Here is a 22,018-nt window from a genome sequence, read left to right on the forward strand (position 1 = left end):
TTTACACCTCGCATTAACAGACGCACCTTCTTGTCTTCTGGCATTAGTGGATCGGCCCGACGGAACAATCGCGTCATGTCTTCGACGAACATGGCGACGGTTTCGTTTGGCATTTGGAACCTCGAAGACAGTGCCTGTTCGGCTCTTTCTTTCCTTTCGGGAGTGCAGAAGGCTTCGCAAAGCAGTCGGTAAAACTCCTGCCAGCTGGTAAATGAGGCTTCGTGGTTCTCGTACCATACTCTCGCAGCGTCTAAAAGGGAAAAGTAGACGTTCTTCAACTTACGGCGATCGTCCCAGTCGTTAAAGGCGGCGACCCGGTTGAAATGGTCCAACCAGTCTTCAACGTCCTCAAAGGCGTCGCCATGGAACGGGTTAGGCGTGCGAGGCGCGTTGAGAATGCATGGTACGGTAGCATTTGGGATCCCCTCGGTTTGGCTTGCGGTAGTTGTTGACATCTTCCTCACGGAGCTTGCCAGGGGGCTGTATTGCGGTGGAAGACCTTGGAGGCGACGGCTGCTTCGATAGATTTCTGCCGTCCCCGAGGTACTGGCGTCGGTAGCTTCTGGTTGAGGACCCGTAGGCATACGATGGATGCGTACCCAGCACGTCCACCAGTTTGTCACGAGAGGAAAAGCCAGTCAGTCAGTTCTAAGCGAACGGCCGTTCACAGTTCGTTTCTGCAGCAGCTACCACGCACACCTCTTCTTCCTCGACTTCTAGCGTAACTAGCGCGTGCCAATATGTTCTGTGATGAATGGGAAGTGCATTGCTGCTATTGATGTGACATTTAACAGCTGTAGTTTGTGCCAAAGGACGATTGGTAAGGTAAAAAATATTGTGGTATGAAAATAGAATGCAATAGAGCTCATGAGCATGCTCGGATGGCAAGTCGGACATAATCATTTTCTGTAAGTCGGTGAAAGTACAAGTTGCCAACTGCAACGATAGAGGAGGGTCAATCTATTGTTGTCTACTGCAATAGATACTACTGAGTGATCCTAAAATGAGCAAAGCTTGGCCAGAGACATCCTGTGCGGCAGCACTTGTGTCATCAAGACAAAATTGACCACTGGCAGGCAGACGCTATTCACCGTAATAGATAAAACTGTATGAGGTACTGTGATACCACGTGTAAGGAGGACGTCTTGTATGGGAGTCGTGATGGGAATGACAGAAGGTCAACATAAGTCAGTGGTGAAGGTGGCAAGCGAACAAAGTCTGCAGAACTGAGGCGACTGGGGGGTGGCTCACCGGGATCCACAACAGGCAGGTCAAAGTGGAGAGTAGTGGCTGAAGAGTCTATGAGAGCAGAATGCGTATAGAGAGAGCCCAGGCCAAGGATGGTGTTTTGGGGCCAGTGGGTGATGACTGTGAAGAGAAGGAGAGTGGAGTGATTGGCGAAGAAGACACGGGCGGTACACATGCCAATTACGGGGGCTGTTCCGCCATTGGTGACATGGACAACAGGCATCATGGCGGGTGTTATTATTTTCTTCAGGCTGTTATGAAGGTCAGTGCTCATGACAGATGAATGCACCCTAGTATCTATAAAAGCATACACAGAAACATTGTGGGCTTGCATGTCAAGAGGTTTCATATGAACTTGTTAAAACACATATTTCCTATGAGTGGGCAGTGTCAGTAGAGGATTTGGTGGCATAGGGAATAATGCAGCGTCACCTCGAGGCGCTGCATCATCTAGTTTTCCAGCTGGGAGCATCTGTAGAGAATCGGCGAATATGAGCGATGGGGCTAGAGCAAGCGAGATTGTCAGTGTTGGGGTGAAGGTGACATTGAATAAGGGTAGTTCAGTGCAGGAGATTCAGTGAAAACATTATCAGACCGTGCAGTATAGGGACGAGAAGGGCCGCTTGGATGACCGTAGCCAGTATAAGTGGTCTGGGTCGGGGAAATCCAGCAACGGCGACAGTGATGACAAATGTGCCCGATTCGACGGCAGTGAAAACAAATGTGCTTGCCATCAGTGGTGTGTCATTGAGATGGATTTCGGAAACAAGGCGGGTATTAAGATGTGGGACGGGGCAGAATCGAAGAATCTGGGTGGGCATCAGGGTGATAGATAGGCCGAAGAGACGTTGTGGAGACCCATGTTGGTGAATTCTTGCCGAACAACTGCCGGGGTCAAAGAAACCGTGACTGCAGGTGAATTAGAGGAGCTAGAATCGAAGCCAGCTAGATAGGGGGCCTCAGTATCTCGCTGGACGATCGTGGTAACATCGCCAGTGTTGTTGTGATGAGGAGCGTCTGCACAGGAAGATGTCGCCACGGTGTTTGGTAAACGGGCAAACTGTCGGTCAATATGTTGGCTTTTTACAAGTTCCAGGTGGGAGGCACTCTTTGATAACTGTGTCCACCGTCACCATGTTCTTAAGACGAGCAAGTTGAAGGTGTCATCAGCAATGCCTTTGAGAACCTAACCTTGTCTGGCTCAGTCACTTGTGCGTCAACTTTGCGGCGTACAGCCAAGACGTCTTAAATGTACGTGATGTAAAGCTCTGTTGATGTCTGCAGGCAGCTGCATAATGTCTTCACAGCAAGTTGGTGATCGTAAGGGTTGTCGAACGAGTCTTGGAGCTTTTACTTGAGTGTATCCCAACTGGTGAGCTAATCTTCATGTACCCGAAAGCAAGCTTGAGGTGTGCCACCGAAATAAAGGACTGTTGGCAAGCATGATAATAGGGTCCCACCGGTTATTGGCTCTGATGCGTTCGTACATGCTGATCCAGTCTTCGACGTCTTCCCCATCTTTTCCCGAGAATACGCCAGGATCACGGGGAGAAGAGAGTGCGGTGTAGGTTGCCGAAGTGGCAGCAGGTGTCGGAGCTGGTTGAGTTGAGTGGTCGTTGCCAGGAGCCATGATGGAAGGCTCGACATACCATCCACTGCAAAGCTCCGTGACGAGGTACAGAAAACGTCCACCTCCACCAAATATGTTACATAGGAAGACGCAGATGAGAAGCTATATACAAATATATTTACAAACAAATACAGCGCACTTGGCCAAGAGGCAACAGCCCGCGCTAGCCTCTAATTGCCATCGTCTGCACACTTCTGGCCTCTTTGTCATAGTAAATACTGGTCCATAGCAGTGTGAAAGCGGTGCATTGTTGCTGCCAACCGATGGTAAAACTCACTCTATTGCCACCTTGTGATGACAAGGGTGATGCTGACTCTGGTAGCAGCTTATCGCCAATGTCACAAACATGGTTTCAGTTATGTATGATTGTAACTGGTTGGCAATTTCGGACACATTTTTTTACGAAGTGGTGTATATGTTATAATCATTTAAAATACTATAATTCATCGTTAGCTACCATTCTCACATAAAGCTCTGCTGAGGCCAAGCAGGAAGTCAATATTTTCGGTGGGACATAGCACGTCTTTAGCACACTCACTGTCCCCTAGCTCTTTCAAGACAGGTGGTGAAGCCGTTTAGGTTATCATCGGGGTCTGCCAAGGCAAGTTCAAGTTGCCATGATCAAAGTAACAAGTCTTAGCTCATAGAAATGTATGGCATGCTGGCACAGAAATTCCAGCCAGGGCCGTCAGTCAAGATTGAATGAACCGAAAAGTCAAGTTGACTGGAGTTTCAACTATGGCAACCGAACATTCGACATAGCTGAGTCAGATAATCCTGCAAGTGGGGAGGCTACCTTATCGCCAACAAGTACAGCGCCGAGGGCTCTACATGTTTGAAAACTTCTTTGAATTATCCGCGATAGAAGTGTTTTCCTGATCGCGATGGGTAACTCAATATAGAACGATTTCTGAATGATTCCGGCCTCATAGTTCCGGAATCGCACATGCGCAAGTGATATGGCATAGTATTTCTCAATGGTTCCAACATCGTGGTTTCGGAGTCACCTGTATGCATGCGGCCATGAACGTGGCTAGATATACAATGCATTTTCGGTGAACTAAAATAAAATATATTCTCTACCTAAAATAACACGATAGTCTTGCCTGCAGAGGTACTTCGTGTTCACCCGTCGCTGGCACGTCTGGCAACCTGATGTGCATGGCGAAGTGCGCCACACGGACGATTTTGCTAGTTTGGAACTTTGTTTACAAGGTCCACAGTGCATGCGCCCTTACTATACATTGGCTCTATGAACAGGGACAGATCTGAGGTAACCTCAAGTAGAGGAGGGAGGAGAAAAGACGAGGAGCTGTATGTTCAACTTTATTGGCACTGAAGTATATGAGCATGTTTCTGGCAGGACTCGAGACCCCTCCCCCTCCTCCTGTCCCTTTCCCCAACCTCCAGTGTCGAGAACACGGCAGTGCTGCCGGGAAGTCCAAATAATAAAGGCAGATGCATATAATCGATCAGCGACATGCATATTGCAATAGGACCGATACTTTATCTAGTTGGCTGAAATGCAATTTTCTTTTAAATTTCATAAAACCTTGTCACTGTGTGCACTTACAGGGCACATGATTTCCTGCTACTATGTATGTTAGATATTTGCAGCCATTTCACGATCCATCAGTGGTATCTATACATGCCTTTGATTAGTGTTTTACATCTGGTGCTTTTAGCTATAAAAATAATTATTTTATGTTGTTGTGGTGACACACAATTGTTTCAAGGGCACAACTGCTCAACGCCTTTTTGCAAGTGCTTAGCAGTTTCGAGAAGTGCATATGGCACATATTACTACTGAGTAGCAGAGACATAAAAAAAAAAATTCAAAAATGGGACAAAGTAGACATATACAGATGCACACACCACAGATGCTGTTCCATCAATGCCTGCAAGGACAACAAAAAAGATGCCCTTGTTTCTGTTCCATTTGACTTGTGCTGCTTTGTAGTACTTCTGTTCAGCTAACCAACTCACTCTTGTGTAGGAGGCGCACGGGCAACCGCGCGCACGACCGCGAATGCTCCTGAGGAACTATAATGGGCACAGCGACGACTTGAATAGCGAGGAGGAAAAAAAAAAGAATATTAGCCCCGTTACGCTCAAGCCGTACAGATGCTGGGCCCGCAATCGTGCTGTGCGGGGAAGCTGCGCCTTGATGTCACTGGAAAGGATTCGGGAACCCCCATCCTTTTTGATGGTTTTGCTAGCAGCCTTTCTAGCTTTGAAAGGTCGTTGCTACAGCAGAGCCTTGTGAGAATAATTCTCGGTTGAGCTATCTTCGTACCTTTCGCTCTACACACCATGACAGCCATGCCTCAAATGTAATCTCAGCTTACTACTATACGTACTGTTGCATGCGCTTTCCAACAACATAAACTGCTGTGCCGCCTCCAGTGTGGCTTCTTCATTGAGATGATCAAAGGTCCCCTCCAATAATGAGCGGAGAGTTTTTGGCAACCGAAAGCACCTTGTTGAAGAGTGATCTAAACCTCTGTCTCATATCGTTTGAACTGCTGTAAATATTCACGCAGAAAATGCTTTGCGTCTTGTCTCTGTTCCTTTTAAGTATAATCTCAACTCAAATAAATTCAAACCTGGAATGTCTAAGGTGAATATCTTGCTCAATGTATGGCAACTTTTTGTCAATGAGGGTCGCCAACCCCCTCCCCATTTCTTTGTCTCTACATATAATTTTGTACCCAGTGAGCATAATTTCGTCCGCTAAGGTTTCCTGCAGCATAATTACCTTTGGTCTAGCCTCAGATGACCTGATCACCTGTTGCAGTGCTACTTTTTTGTGTTGGAACCCACGACAATTCCATTGCCACACGTTAAATCCATGATTACTGTCCATTGTTATTAGATGAGGCTGCCTTTCTATTACCTGCTATTTTCCTCTTTGTGATGGCCCCCGAAAATCCAGGAATGGACTTTGTGGAGATCTTCTAAAATTTGAATTGTATGATATGACGCTCCCGAACATTGATCGTGATTGTGGCGTGGTGTTCGCCCACTAGAGGCACCCAACAGAAAAATCGAGGCGTTTATCTTGTACACGGGTGTGCTCGAAATCGCAAGTAGGTAAGATATACGAAGAATATAAAAGTCAAATCAATAAGGCGAATGTCTTTCTGGAAGCGTCGGTTTCATAGGCAGTGATCTTAGACACTGATAGACACTGACGCAGAATTTTTTTTCCTCGCAATATGAACAGTTAACGTTCGCGTGGCTATCGGTGCAATTTTTCCTAACAAGGCGAAGGTCGGAATGACTGTGACAAAGGTCGACACACTTTGCTTTTGCTCAAAAAAAACTTGGAGACTGGGTAGCAGAGACATAAAAAAAAAATTCAAAAATGGGACAAAGTAGACATATACAGATGCACACACCACAGATGCTGTTCCATCAGTGCCTGCAAGGACAACAAAAAAGATGCCCTTGTTTCTGTTCCATTTGACTTGTGCTGCTTTGTAGTACTTCTGTTCAGCTAACCAACTCACTTGGGTAGTAATTGCAGTTGTACTTCATAGTGTCAATATAGTGCAACCACCTGATTCTTTAATAAGGTACACATCTGCCTCAATGCAAGGCGCTGACGCACTTTCTGGTTGGCTGTCGTGTGATATTGAAATGTGGTCGCCCAATAAAGATAAACAAGTACATGTGCCAATATTGCGCGAGAGCTAACCAGAAAGTGCGTCAGCGCCTTGCAGTGAGGCAGACGTGTAGCTGTGAATAGAACAGCCTAACCTACCATACACAGCAACTGCTTGCACGCCTTTTAAGTGTATGAGCATAATTATGGTGCAGAGTTATGCACCAGGATAGCCCAGCGCATCATTATTAATGCACGAGGCACGAGAATATGGCACTCATGCCGTGTCATTAAAAAATTGGTAGGCTGTACATATCCAAATTTTTGACCTGAGTTTGGCAGATGAAATGCTTTCACAAATAAAGCGTTTAGCAGATGTAACAGATAACGAAGGCAAGGACAAATTGGGGGAGTAAACTCTTTATGGAAATGCAGAAGTAACATTGAATTAGGGTTTAAATTAGTAATTTGCATTTATCACCATCTTCTTATATGTAATCAATGAAATTTAACAAATTGAAGAAAAAGACTTGCATCTTAATATAATACAGAGAACTTCCTCTTTACACCAGAAGAGTAAGTTACTGCTCCACAGCATCGTTTCCTTACTTCAAAGAGTCGAATTTTTGCTCCGGAAGCATAAATTCGTTTTCCAGACCGTGATTTTTCCTGCCCCCGAAGCTGCTCCGAAAGATGAAGTGCTGTTTCCATCACTGCTTCTGTGATGAAATTTTTTTTTACGTGCGTTATGTTTTTTTTTTTGGCGCACTTGGTTCAGAGCATGGTGGAAGGCTTAGGAAAATCCCCGGCCAGCCTGGCTGTATTGCAGAGAGTGTGCCTGAAGTCGCACGCTGCTTTTCGACAGGGAGCACTTGGATTCATGGTCCATACATCCTCGTTTCCATAGAAACTGCACCCATGAAGCTTTTGCTGCTCTCGGCTTTTGAAGGGCACAAAAAGAGTTTTCTGCTCGGGCATTTCTCGAAGCACACTCCCTTCTCAAGACAAGCTGCGTTTGGACTGTAGTTTGTGTGCTTGACCATTGTGTTTTCGGTCTGTCAGTGGCAACCAGCAACACAGGCTCTTGCATGTGATTGGTCGGGCCTTCATTGTCTTCTTCAACGCGTCACAGAAAAACATTGGAGCACATCTGCTTAGTTGAAACTGGTGCAGAAGTTTCATAGGATTCTTTCTGACGTGTTTCAGCAGCACAGACTGCTGGCAGCTCATGGCAGTGCATGTTTGAAGCTTGCACCCATCTGCTCCAGCGAGCTGATTAAATACTCAAAAGGGAGGTGTCATGCCGAAATCACTGCATGTGTGGCTTCAAAAGCGTGACATCAGGGCCTCTTCTATACTGTTTCTTTCCTCCTTGATTCAGAGTCACTGATATCGCATGCTGCTGTGGCTGGATGGCCTTAAACATTTTGTCAATGTTAGTGAGTGTTATCCTTTCATTTCCACATTCTGTCTTGCTTTGTTTGTACTTTCACATCTTCTAAACTGAATGTTTTTCTTTAAATTCATTTACTACGCTCTTTGTGTAGACCTCACTATCAGCGTGTCCTTGCAGTGTCCTTCTACGATCAGATGGCAGTGCTGCAAGCTTTCCTGCTGACACTGGGCGTCACCGGTGGTCTCACGCTCTACACCTTCCAGAGCAAGCGGGATTTCTCAACGTGGGGGGCAGGGTGAGTCTGCGTTCCTTAATTGATTTGTTCCATGATGTGGAAAGCAAGTGTGCTCACTTAGTGTGCATGTATAAAATAACTTGGCATTGAAAACTACTGCAATTTCAGGGTTGAAGCTGTTTCCTTCTTTGCAACTGAAGAACCATTTCGTTTGGGTTTGTGAACATCTGATGCTTGTGTCATGGTTTTATGCAAGTCCCGCAGTTAATCCCAACTATTGCCTTCGAAATTATTTGACTCTAATTGCTATTTGCTTGGACTTCACGTCTAACCGTAAAACTGACATTCACACAAGGCTACTTTTTAACAAGTGTATGAGTGCTAAGTGACGATGAACATATTCTCTCATCTGCGGGGAGAATGCACATGGTAGCTGGGAACAACAGAGAAGACAATGACTCAAAGAGAGAAGATGTTTCTGGCTTTCTCTCTCTCTGTTTAGTCACCTAATTAACATTTTTGTAAGTAAACTTAACGAGTTTTTTTTCTTTAACCATGACCCCGCCATGTTGCCTTCAATTCCTACTTGGGAGAATAAAACTCTCGCCCTTGTGCTACAAATGCAACTGGCGCAATCAACAAGATATTTGAGTTTAAGTAGATGAAGGCAGTGGTGGGCGTTCTAAAGGCATGGCCACAATAAAGAGAAAATGCATGCAGTGCACTGCAGGCAGCCAAATACGGGCCGCAAAAGTTGCTGTATGGCGTTATCCTAGTGCTGTACAAAGGACGGGTCTCAGAGCTGCCTTTCGCATCATGCCATGCACCTTGGACAAAGGAGATCAATGAGAGTGACTGCTTTCGTTACATGCGTACGGGGGACCCAGTGTTATTCAGACCCATCATACGGATGTATCAGAAAGATAATTTCATCATCATTATCATTTATCATTTATTTTCCCTTAAGGACACCTGTCTGGGTCCGCTCACATTTATAGTTTCTGCTGTTAGTGCACACTGTAGGGTTGTATGTGGATCATGAATGATGGAGTTCTTTAGCATGAATTTGTATAATGCCAGACACGATCGCTTAAAAACGATGCCCTCAGTTATGCTTGCAACGAGGTTCTCATTGTTATGTACTGGGAATTGCTTTATTCCACAAGTAGTACACATAATGAACGTAGCCTTGTCGGAGAGATGGCGACCACACGACATCATTTGGTACGAACACACTGTCCACGTGACTGTCCCGCAACAGGGCTTGCCAGGGATATGGCACCACCCTTCCACACAGAGTGGAACGTTCACGTGTAGTTCCGGACACTCCCACTATGCGGCTGCACCCGTCCGCATCTGAGGACCAAAACCCGAACTTAATCACGGACACAACACTTTTCCCCCTTTAGAAGGATGCCTTATACCAAGTAGGCTGCCGTCTGATCCGTGCTGGTCGTTTCGGTATGCTCAATTCGGATTCGAGTGGACGTGAAGAAGGCATAGCTGAAGTGCTTTCCACGTGGGGCATGACTGTCCATGCCCCACGTGAGCGTTGCTGAGGCTTGTCTGTCCAGCTTAACTTCGCCGGTGCGCTTCCTGAGCTGGTATAGATGGCGTCTCACAATTCTTCCTGTGCATTTCACAAGCCAAGATCTGTGGCCCATCCTTTTAACCAGAGTTCCTTCTGTCCAGTCTGGCCCCTTGCTGAATTGTTTTACCCATACGGCTTCTCCTTGCATGAGTTGATGACTCTTGGTAGGTCAGGTTGTGCAGCCTCCTGTCCTTCCGATGCTATGATGAGGTCCAACTGGTTTGGCAGCTCCCGCTGGAACATGGCTTTAGCCAGTGTTAGCCCGGTTGACTGATGTACAGTGGTATGCTGCTGAAACAGAAAACGTGACAAGTGAACACTGAGCGAACCGAACTGTTCTCTGGCCAGTGCCCTCTTCAGTTCCCCAACATAGCATTCTGCTTGCCCGTTTGTAGCACAGTGGTAAGGGGCTGACGTTACGCTTCGAATGCCATTTCTCTGGTAGAAGTCTTGTATCTCGGAAGACACAGATGCAGCCCCTTTGTCTGACACAACCTTGCGTGGTACGCCAAATGTGGCAAACAAAGAGCGCAGCACACTAATGACTGCTGTTGATGTCGGGCTGTTCACCGGTTGCACCTCCACCCACTTGGTGAAAGCATTGACAACAACCAAAAAGGTATGTCCCACTACCGGACCTGCAAAGTCCATGTTCAGTGTGTGCCATGGTGTCGTTGGCTGCATCCAATTCGGAACTGGAGCCTTTTTTGAATCGCTCTGGGTGCGCTGGCACTGGTCGCATGACTTGACAGTTGTTTCAATCTCGGCGTCCAAGCCAGGCCACCAAAGATAACTGCGCGCACAAGCTTTCATGGCTACAATTCCACGATGGCCTGCGTGAACCAATGAAATGGCCTGTTCTCGTGCTCCTGCCGGTATGACAATTTTTGAGCCCCAGCTGATGCATCCTCGATGGATAGCAAGTTTGGTGGCTCTTCTGCGGTATGGGGCGAAACTGTCTCCCTGCAGATGCTGCACGGTGCTAGAATTGGATCCTCTTGCGTTAGTGTGGCCACAACCTCAGCTGTCAACGGTGGTCGTGGTAACGCCTCGAACATGAGCACGTCTCCAGATGGGTTAGGCTCTTCAATGCGGTCTGGCAGAGGCAGTCTACTCAGCGCATCTGCATTCTGATGACGACTACCGGCACTATACTGGAGGTCATAGTTGTATGCTGACAGTTTAAGGCACCACCCTTTCATTCGGAGCGAAAGCATTTCTGGTACCAGCTTCCGTACATTCCATGTTTTTGGAGACAATGGGCAGCAGTATACAAGAGGTTTGGGGAGACAAAGAGAGGGGAAAGTGAATCCTGGGATGTTTGCTGTAAAATTGGATAATTATTTAGGTTATTACCTGGAAAAATAGAGAGCTAGCACTTTGATGGTAACCGACAGAATCAAAGAATGCTTGACAATGGAAGGAAGGCCCACAGTATGCCGAGAGGTGACAGGTTTCCTGCGCCAACAGAAATCGACAGGTTGATGGAAAGCATTGATGGTAAAACTTCGAGTGTCAATTGCAAGCAGACGGCAGTAGCAGCCGTAGAAAACGCTAGAAGTATGCCAGGCATGAAGCAAAAGGAGAAGACAGGTGTCGTGCCACATTCTGTAGCTGCATTGTTGGTGTGAGAAGAGAGGTGTTTTGAATGCTAGTTGGCTGATCATTTGGCAAGAAATCATCCAAAAAGCAAGTCAAGCAAACAAACAGGTAGCATAGAGTTGCGTGATGACTAAGCAATTGTGGCGAAAGTGACAGTGCCTGTGGGAGTGAAAAGATATTTCTGCTGTTGTAAATGAGGGGCAAGAAAAGGAATCTTAGTTGCACGTCCTACAGAAAGTAACTTGGAAAAGCTCTGAGATCAGGGACTGAAATTAGACTCGTTAGGGAGACTGTGGCATTGAAATATGAAGGACAAGGCTCAAATATAAGTCTTATGGGAGAGGAAGCCAGAACGGAGCTAGCATACATTACACTGGCAGCCACTGAGGACGTGCTTTTTGTACCTTTCAGTAATGCACTAACCACACTTAAGGCTCATTCAAACCAGTCGCTCACAGAGGTTGCACGACCAAGTTGGTCGCAAACTGACCAATGGTCACGAATTGCCACCTTTGTCGAAAAGTGAATGTCTTGGGTCAGTTGCTTGCTTGTCGATTTTTCGGTTGCGCTACTGCAGTCTTCCAAACCAATCAGCCATGCAGGAGCAGGATGTCTGCTTATTTTACACAGTGATGGCAGTGCGAACAAACATAAATGACATAAATTGTGAGACATTTCTGTGTGGTGAAACATTAGTTGCCTTGAGTCGTTTGTTGGTCACCAGTCACGGTCGGTTGTGTGAATTCTGTCAAACGCTGGTGTTATTGCACCTTAAGTGGGCAGCGAAGAATTTATTGGAAGATACAGTTGCTCTTGTCACTCTCATGAACTGCACCCAAAAAAAGAATGGCTGTGGTTGAGACCACTCATCTGTGAAATGCAGCAACCGATAGAGGCAAACAAGAGAAAATTCATAATAGAGAAAAACAACTCAGTGCTGTTCCACTCTGTGAAGATGGGTGACCAGTCAAGTTGTGTATGTGGGCTCCTTAATGGCGAGCTGCACCTGTGCCGTGGGTTGGCCCAGCATTGCACTATCTTCGAGATCAGTGCATGTGTGGGTAGTGCTTAATGCCTGCTTACCTCCGCCGCGGATCGGTCCAGTACTGCACTATCTTCGGGATTGGCCTACATATGAGGAGTGCTCAATGCCTGCTTTACCTCCGCCGCGGCTTGGCCCGGCATTGCACTATCTTTGGGATTGGCCCACGTAGGGGGTGTTTTGTGTCCTGGAGGAACTAGCCCTTAACAGCTTTTCTGTGAAATTGGTTCATCCTTCTGTTTTTCTTAATTAATAATGATGACGGTGAATATGGGAGCACTGGCACGAGTGTGTTCGCACTGTAGCGCTAAGGGCCACCAAAGAGCCAGCTGTGGAAGAAGATGATGCTGGAGCCAATCCTGATGATGATAGCTTTGTGTCTACACATGGACACAATCCTGGGGGAACTAGCCCTTAACAGCTTCACTCTAAAAAAAGAAAGCATGAAAGTGGTAAGCATAGCAGTTGAAGAGCTCTGAGGCAGGTATAAAGTCAACGTGATATGCTTGGCCAGTTGTTTCCAGTGCACGCCCAGGAGACCTGTTGCCGCCAGAAACTTGAGAACCGGCCAAGGTTAAAAGGCATGGCCTGGTAATCCATGATGGGTTACTGTGTTGTAAGAACTTTTGGGAGGTCTCAAAGTGCTCGACGCTCTTTGGCACTGGAGGCTGTCAGGAAATTTGCACATGTGACAGTGATGATGTTTTGGTGCCGTCTTTGTGCGTGCGTTTGGGCATACTGAGGCATCTCCAATGGAAGGCCATTACACCAGCAGAGGGAGTGATTGCAGAGACTGCAGCTATGAGAGATATTGGATATTGGCTTTGAGAAATTGTCCTGCAAACACGGAGGAAAGTCGGTGCAGATGTCACAGGAAATCTTAAACAGTGGTGGCCAAATTCTGCCATAAGCAAAAACTTCTTGTTAAAAGAACCCTTAAGGGAAAAGCAGTTTAGGTGATATTAGTATACCACCCTCCTACAATAAAAAAAAGTCGCTCTTAATGTGAAAAGAAAAATAGGATTAGTAAGTCAGAAAAGGTACAAAATCGAGACTGGTGGCAACACTGTCTTGACGTACTTGTAGCAGCTCACTGTGGTGTCTAGGATGTTTACAGCAGCTGTGTGCTCCTTGTTGAGTTTTTATTGGTAAGAAAGGAATAAATTGTGTTCTCAAAGAGCAACAGGCTGAACTTGGGATGTTTCAGCTGTTTTAGCGGGTGGCAGAGTGACGGAGACGATCCAAGAGCACGTGCCGCACTGGTTTATTTCAGTGACAACGAACTAGATATATAGGCTGCTTGCCTATGACGTAACATAAAAAGAACGAATCATGTTTGACATGTGTGGCACAGCACTTCATATCATCAGCAACTTCTGCTGAGCCAGAACAGCCAAAATACGAGAAGATAGTTTGAAATTAGTGTCACAGTGGTGTATGGGCTTGGACGCTTGTTCACAAAATTCAAAAAATGAAACTTCCGTTTTATCTTGCAATAATCAAACTCTCGCTGCAAAATTAGAGTTTTGAAAAAATGTTCTGTCAGTTGAAACTGATTTAGTGATTCTCTTTAGTGGCGGCAGCCAGGAAAGTGAACCAGCACACAATGTCTATGAGGTGCCAGGGGCTTTGAACAATTCAGTGGGTGCCAAGTAGCAAGCACCTGTACCGCCTCACCTCCTATGAAGGGACTGTACTGACCTGCCATGCATGGCAGATATGAAGATGACCTGAGAGTGACTAGAGATCCTTGACTCTATTTAGCCTCCTATTTAGTGTTCTCGTAAGTAAATGTAACAAGCTTCTTTCTGCTTCTTTAACCTTGACCTAACCGCAACGTCTTTAATGCTCACACGGGAGAAGAAAACAGTGGATACCACTCGTGTCACAAACATGACTAACCTTCTGTGATATGGATGACTGTGGTGTCAAGGCTTGCATTATTGTGCACGAGCGTACTGGAAAACAAAACAGCTGGGATGATCAGGTTGAAAAGGTAATGCAGTACAACTTTCGCATCCCCAAGAGAGTGTCAAATGCCAGGAATATACGGGTAGCAATAAATTTGTGTAAAGGTGCAGGCTTGTCTGGTATGGCTTTTGTGTTGAAAGTTAGCCAAGATCTTGGGCTGATGCTATTTTTCACAACACACTCAAAGAAGACTACCGATCCTGTACAATAAGCTCAAAGCTGCAATAAACAAAGCCTGGCAATGTGCTTTACGAGACACTACTTGCAGAGGTTTCTGAGACTTCTCAACTTGGGTGATCCCTGTCTCATATGTCCCTGTTTTTGTGTGCACTTCATATTAGTACTGGTCCATCTCACTGCACAGTACAGTGGAGCCATCTCTGCTTTTGTTCCTTTTTGTGCAGACTGTACGCGTTCCTGATGGTTCTGCTTATGGGGAGCCTGCTGCAGTTCTTCCTCACCTCTAGCCACCTCGAGTTTGTGCTCTCACTTGGCGGTGCAGTGCTGTTCTCTTTCTTCATCATCTTTGACACCCACATGTTGATGCACCGCGTCTCTCCCGAAGAGTACATCCTGGCCACCATCGAGCTGTACCTGGACATCATCAATCTGTTCCTACACATTTTGCGCATTATCGGGGAGTCGAGGAGAAATTGATTCAAGGAGGTTACTTGGCATCCAAGGAGCCCTAGCTTTTTTTTTTTCATTTTTTTTCCCGATGAGGTGTGAAAGGCTTCAATGCTAATCAAGGCACTGCTGGCATTCCAATGGATTGAGCAGAAGTGATGGAAGTAAAGATTTACCTTGTCAAGGCTTTCATTGTCACTTTTTTTAAAGTCCTGATGAACCCTTGTCTGTGAACTAGGGTGGTTGTTTGGGCTAGCTGGTAATTCGTGATCAAAAATAATGTACAGCGCGAAGGACAAGGTCTGCGAGAGATGACATACTCAGTGCTGTGTATGTCGTCTCTCGCAGTCCTTGTCCTTCGCGCTGTACATTATTTTTGTTCCTTGTCTGTGAGTTGTGTTTTGTACAAGAATTAAGCTATTATCTTCCTTGTGTTAGATATTTGTACAGCAACAAGGTATTTGTGCTGTGATGACTGATCTTCACTGTTGTACGAGTGTTTATGCTTCTGGAAGTATTCATGAGTGTAACCGCTACTTAGCAGGCAATATCTATGTGTTTGCAGCTTATTAGCTGCCAAATATTTCTAAGCATAACTTAGCATTTTGCAATTGTTGCTTTCCACTAGGTTATATATTGTGCATTTGGCTGTGCCAATTGGGTATGTGGAGGGCAGGGGAGGGGGGGGGGGTTGTAGCAGTTTGGATTTTACTGCCACTTGCAACAAATAATAAAAATTGCACTGCCACTTTTCTATTTCCACCTCACTTGTATTGAGACTACATTCATATTGAAGAGAAACTAAAAATTCCATGAATCTGTAGTTGGCATATTTGTATAGTTAACTTAGATAACTGTATGGATCAATTTTTAGGCACCGTCGACTCATGTTAACTTGACTCGTGTATATGCTACTTGTATAACTCTTGGTCCAAATAAGAAATGCCAACAAAATGAATAGATTATTATTTTTTATTGCTTGCACTATGTCGTCATTAGCAGACTACTTCGTATGTTATTGCAATAACTATATGTGCCACCATTGGTCATTTGCCTGCAGGCCCCAACACTATCGTCAGCACTTGCCTGACAAAGTCGTCGAAATAGCCCAGGGCACAGCGCCAGGCATCATCACCACTGTAGGACTGGTCGCTCCCATCACTGTCATCCCCTAAAGAATCGGCAGCTTTGCTGAATTTTTTGTGTTTTGAAGCTTTTAGTGACCACTGCTTGCCTGAGGGGGCGCTGGTGTAGGTGGAATTAACCAAAGCAACATACTTACATTAGAACTAAAGTGTTACTTCCCTAGCAATGTATGGTTTCCTGCCGAGATTTTCCAGTGCATTCGAACTGAGCGAAAAGTTTAAATAACTGAGGTTTAATTAGGAGTCGGCCTTATTCGAGAACCACACGGAGCTGAACAGTATTATGTAGCAGCCGTGCAAATATTTTCCCCTTGCATATGCAGTGCTGTTGTGGGCCGTGACAGTAGTAGCCTCGTTGTAATGACTGTACTGTCATGATGTAAATAAAGCAAATTGTATTATATAAAATTTGAAGAAATAAAGGGACATCAGCCAGTTTCTAATGTAGGGCTTTCCCTACAAAGCAGCAAGCACACAAAGCAGTTATACAGTAGCCTTCACGTTCTCAACCAAATACTGTGCCACGACCTTGCCATTTGAATGTAATTAAAATTTAGACACTGAAAGCAGAGTGAGCATAAACAGTGCAACCAAGTTCGCTCAGTAAGGTCCCTCAAGTGCAAATCGATTTTTCCCGACTGTTACTGAAGAAAAAAATGGATTAGCATTTCGCTCGCATGCCTGATCCATATGCTGTGCAATTGTACAAGTAGAAATAAGAGAAGAAACGACATTGCTGTTACTTTACATGAGAAGCTGTAGCATGGGAGCTGCTGTCTAAGTACATGGAAGCAGAGAAATCCATGTTGGCAAATCGTTGTGCAAATTTTTGAGGTTTGTTGCGTTTAAAAGACAACATTCAAATGTAGAGACTTTAGGTAGGTAATTTTTTATTTAAGGCAATTATTTACAGAAATCTTTAAATATCCAAAATAAAGATATTTGCAATTTGGCATAAAAAAAACTATCCAGTTAGAGCGGGCAAACTTTATTATGCAGTGCTGTGATGCTCGCCAATAACTTGTGAGTAGGACACTTGCAAAACATTTGTAAACATAACTGCTTTGCATGGGCTGGAAATTATATTGCTTACTTTAAAAAATCCGTCGACATCTTAGCAATTCTTATGAGTTGTGAATGCAAAAGCATTAATGTCTCATTGAATGCCACTTAGCCATGCTTCGAGGTTTGCTGCAGGGTATGTTGAGTTTTGCAATCCCCTGCTCTCACTGCATCGGATTGACACATCTGCACTAGGCGTTCCTGTGCTAAATGTTCACTACGTTCCTCAATGCTCATTACCAGCACTCGATGCCGCTTCACCTTGCATTTTCGAGCCAGTGGACACTTGCGTTCTGAGCCACACTTCGCTGCATATCGATGTTCTGCATCGTGTCAATGTATCTGCTCCGTCGACGCACTCATGATGTGGTGTCAAGGCCAATAAGAATTTAGGTGTTATTTCGCTGCTACACACAACGACGGCTTTTTCACTCAATGAGCGATTTGATGTGTAGCATCAAAAGTTGCCCATGTATGATTGGTCTGTTTGAAATCTTGTCCACACGTCGTGCTTTGGAGCTCTTGTTGGGAATTTTTTAAACAGCCAGTAATTCACCAACACCCGTGTTACTTCGCCAAAACATTTACCATGGTGTCCTTCCACCATCCCTACCCCCTCCCTCACTTCCCCACCAATTCAATTTTCACTGAACTTAATATCAGTTAAGCTTACAGTTCTTCCAGGGCAGCGCAATAAACTCTGCTTTGTTCATAAAACACATTTATAAAGCTGCAAATCGCATGCATGAGTAATTTACTGCAAATGTCGTAATTAGTCGCCTATCTTTGATGTTTGCCTATATATTGTGCATAAGGTGCCTAATATTTTCGCTAAATATAAACAAAGTATCTTGTTCACCGAGAACACCTGTGAAACCAAGTAGGAACCTCCTATAGGATGCATGAAAATAGGAGGAAAAAAATTATAAAGATCCTGCACACTGTGGGAATCGATGTAAGCGAAGCTTTCTGTGCTAGTTGCTTTGATTGACGATAATTAGGGGTGACGTTGACGGCAAATGTTTCATTTTTTAGACATTCAGTCTAACGCGAGAGTGCTGAGTTGACATCAAACGTTGCCTTTTGTGCACCCCTGCTGTTTATCTGCGTAGTACACAGAGCACACAAGAAGAGGTGTTTGCTTGAGGTGGTGTTGTGTGCCATATTTTAAAGCGTCTGAGAGAGTTGATCGTTGTCATTGCCTCACTTGGCACATCGCATTGTGGCAGGAGTATTAAACTTGGATTATGGGGATGTTTGTGCCAAGACCACAATCGGATTATGAGGCAAGCCATAGTGGCGGACTCCAGATTAAATTTTCAGAAATACTGGGAACCTACTGTACCGTTCCTTGAACTTAAACTTATCCACTTTCCCCGCAATCACTGTTGTATAATAGTAGGGTTTCCTTGCATTCTCACGTCCCCCCCCTCCCTTGTATGAGAACTGCCTCTTCTCCTTGCTCCTCTATGCAGTTCTATCTATGTTCCATCTGGACTTGCACGTTAGTAGAAAAGTAAGCACTGCAGTTTCTGCATTGTTTTTTGGGGGGTCACATATAATTGCAGCTGTCAAGAGGCTAATTTGGCGATGCCCAGGGAGCTCCAGTGGGCATTGTGCACATTTGATGCAGTGGGGTCCGAACGAGTTTCTCGCGTCATCTTTCCTCTTTGAATCACTCTTGTCATGTATACACACTCTCTGAACTGCCCTCCGACGTGGTGTGCCAGGCAGCCGCAGCCACAGCAGCAGCACCAGCAGCAGTAGGAAAGTCGAAGGAAGAGGCAAAGAAAACTTTGCTTTCTTTAAGAACGACTGTTCAGTAATTATTTGCAACACTTCTAACTGAACAAAGAATGTAAAAATTTTGTCGTGCATTTCGATTAGCGGCAGTATGACACCCTGGAACACTTAATTGACTAACTTTCGACAAAGGCTTTAATGAGCCTACACAGAAGAAAAACATTTCTCTCTCATCCCTCGAAACGTTGTTTCGTACTTCGAATAAATATTGTTACAGTGCATTTGGACAGAGGACTGTGCGCACAAGAGGAAAAATTAAGACGAAGAGGAAATGGTAGATTGTCTCCTATAGCTGTGCCTTTTGCACCAGCCTGCATCATTACCACTAACTTTTCTCCATGTAAATAATTGTACATACATTTCTGCATCGGGCTTCCTTTTCGTAACATTTGGCGGAGGTGTGGGGTTACGACTCGGAACAGCGCTTTGCAATGGTCACCGATGACGCAGGAGACGCTGTCTAGTTCGGCAACGCCTGCGTCCACTACGTCGACTGTACCCATGCATCCGCGTGATTCAGGAACCCTCTGCGGCACCGATGCCGCTGACGTCGAGGTCTGGCTGGAGATCGATGTATGAGCGGGTGAGCAGGGGTCCCACAGTGATGCTGACGAACATATTTTTTTACTTGGCGGGAATTGCACGAGTGTGGTTTGAAAAACCACGAAGAAAGAACTCCATGACTGGGATACCTGCAAGCAGAAGCTGCAAGATCTCTTCGAAAAATTACTGGGTGGGAAGGTCGTCGCCAAGGAAGAGTTGGTGTCACGAGCTCAGACGTCTACCGAAGGCTGTGTCGCCAGACTTGCTGGCACACTGCCGTAACGCCGACGCTGAAATGCCGGAGTCTGAAAAAGTCGGGCATGTCTTAAAAGGTATCGCAGATGACGTCTTCAATTTACTTATTTGTAAGAACTGTGCTTTGGTTAATCACATTATCATGGTGTGCAAGCGTTTCGAGAAGGTGAAAAGCCGTCGTATTTATCAGTCATTTGGACGACCTCCCAATACGGCTGTGAAGACTGACATGACTCTCCTTCACGGCAGCGGCAGCCTTCAGAGCAGCCGACGAAGATTGTGCGCCGTGAGCTGGAAGCCATGTGTCCTGGAGCTGGAAGCCAGCTCCGTACCCACCAGTCAATGATACATGTATACTCTCCTATGGTTTCCCTCTCTTCAGTATATTGTGCGCCAAGAACTCGCCAATGCCGGCTTGCAGTCATTTTGCACCATGGCCAGTTCCCGGCCAACCAAATGTCCTGTGCATAGTCAAGATCAATGGATCCCTCGAGGTTCTCGCAGCATGGCGGAGTGGCAAACTCCGGATGACTGACCTAGCTACTTGCTTCAGTTCTCGCCCCGTTGGTCATGTTGCCTGATACTATCGCAACCGCTGGTCCTCGATGCCTTCTCGAACAGCCCTCGTACAGATGGCGGTTTTCGCCATATCCAGCCGCGAGCCGAGTCGAACTTGCACGCCACTGACGGTACGACTGCATGGCGCCGTCAGTCACCATCTCCGAGCAGTCACTGTAGTCCCGTTCACCGCCAAGTCGTCGCCCGTCGTCCAGGTCACCCCAGTCCAGTCTCCTGTCGCCGTCATTCTGACCTGGGCGCATACCTAAAAGAAAACTAAAAGATGCAGATTCTGGGGGTGACGCTTCATTGTTGACGTCTCCGCCAAAGCCTCTCACCCTCCCGACCAGACGCAATATAGTCGGTGTTGCCGGTGTATTTATCCCAGCGCTTGTTGATACTGGAGCCCATACATTGGTGATGAGTAACCGTCTTCATTGCCGCTTGAAGAATGTCTTTACATCTGCTGCATCTCGTGCTATCCGGGTCGCTGATGGAACAACGCCCATTATCCTTGGCATGTGCACTGCCTGAATAACTGTTGCTGGTTTCAACACTTCCGTTTTATTTGCTGTTCTGGAACGGTGTTCCCATGACTTGATCTTCAGCCTCGACTTTTTATCGGACCATTCAGCACTGACTGACTGCGCTGCTGGCCTCCTCCAACTCAAGCTGCCTATTCACTGCTGTTCTCCAAAATCAGCTGAGCCTCGTTTATGTTCTGTAGACTCCGTACGGTTGTCGCCTAAGGCCTTTGACGTGCTTCCCATCTGTTCCTCACGGTGACTGTGTGCTGACTCCTAATGTCAATGTTCTCCTGCTACGCCGTTGCCGTTCCTCATACCATTGTAACTATCGCTGATAACCGCGTATTTCTTCATGTTTTACATTTTGGTTTAAGTACGCAAGTTATACCGAAATGCATATCGCTCGGCAACGCTTCTCCCATTGACTATTCTGCCATCTCTGTATTAGATGTTCCGTGCTCGTCTGCAGCCACCTGCTGTTCGATCAGTTCCGCAACATCCGATCCCGGCATATTTTCGAAGATGATCGCTCAAGACCTGTTCCCCGAACAGGTTACAGATCTTTGTCTCGTCCTGATGTGTTATAGCGACTTTCGTTGTGACCCATAAGATTGACACCGGTAATGCTAATCCTGTCCGTCGATGACCTTATCGCGTGTCTCATGCAGAACGGCGCGTTATCCAAGCTGAAGTAGGCAAGAGGCTAACCGAAAGTGTAATTGAGTCCTCTTCGAGTCATTGGGCATCGCCGGTTGCCTTGGTAAAAAAAAAAGAAATATTGTGGCAGCTGGTGATATTGTCTCGACTACCGTCAACTGAACAAGATCACGAAAAAGGATGTGTACCCTCTCCCGCGGATTGATGACGCTCTCGACTGCCTTCACGGATCAAAGTATATCTCTTCAATTGACCTTCGATCTGGTTATTGGCAAATTTCGGTGGATGAATTCTACCATGAGAAAACCGCTTTTGTTACACCGGACGGCCTTTACCATTTTAAGGTTATGCCTTTCGGACTATGTAAAGCCCCGGGAACTTTCGAAAGAACGATGGACTCTCTCCTTCGGGGCCATAAGTGGTCCACCTGCTTATAATAAACAGGAACGAGGCCGTAACTTTACGCTTGCTCCAGACATACACCTCGCCCCGCGGTCCTACAGCACTGCTACCCGGGTT

At 45.9% G+C, this 22,018-nt stretch overlaps 1 protein-coding gene across 1 annotated transcript in view; it reads left to right on the plus strand.

Moving 5' to 3' along the window:
• LOC135916275 (protein lifeguard 4-like) overlaps positions 1 to 15,136 on the plus strand; it is a 39,901-nt gene extending 24,765 nt beyond the window's left edge. Inside the window, exons 5-6 of the mRNA XM_065449599.2 lie at positions 8,059 to 8,176; positions 14,727 to 15,136. Coding sequence (XP_065305671.1) covers positions 8,059 to 8,176; positions 14,727 to 14,979 — 371 coding nt within the window. The 3' untranslated portion in view covers positions 14,980 to 15,136. The remainder of the gene's footprint in view (positions 1 to 8,058; positions 8,177 to 14,726) is intronic.
• The last annotated feature ends 6,882 nt before the right edge of the window (positions 15,137 to 22,018 follow it).

The sequence above is a fragment of the Dermacentor albipictus genome, chromosome 6 (genome assembly GCF_038994185.2).
Source record: "Dermacentor albipictus isolate Rhodes 1998 colony chromosome 6, USDA_Dalb.pri_finalv2, whole genome shotgun sequence".
NCBI lineage: Eukaryota > Metazoa > Arthropoda > Arachnida > Ixodida > Ixodidae > Dermacentor > Dermacentor albipictus.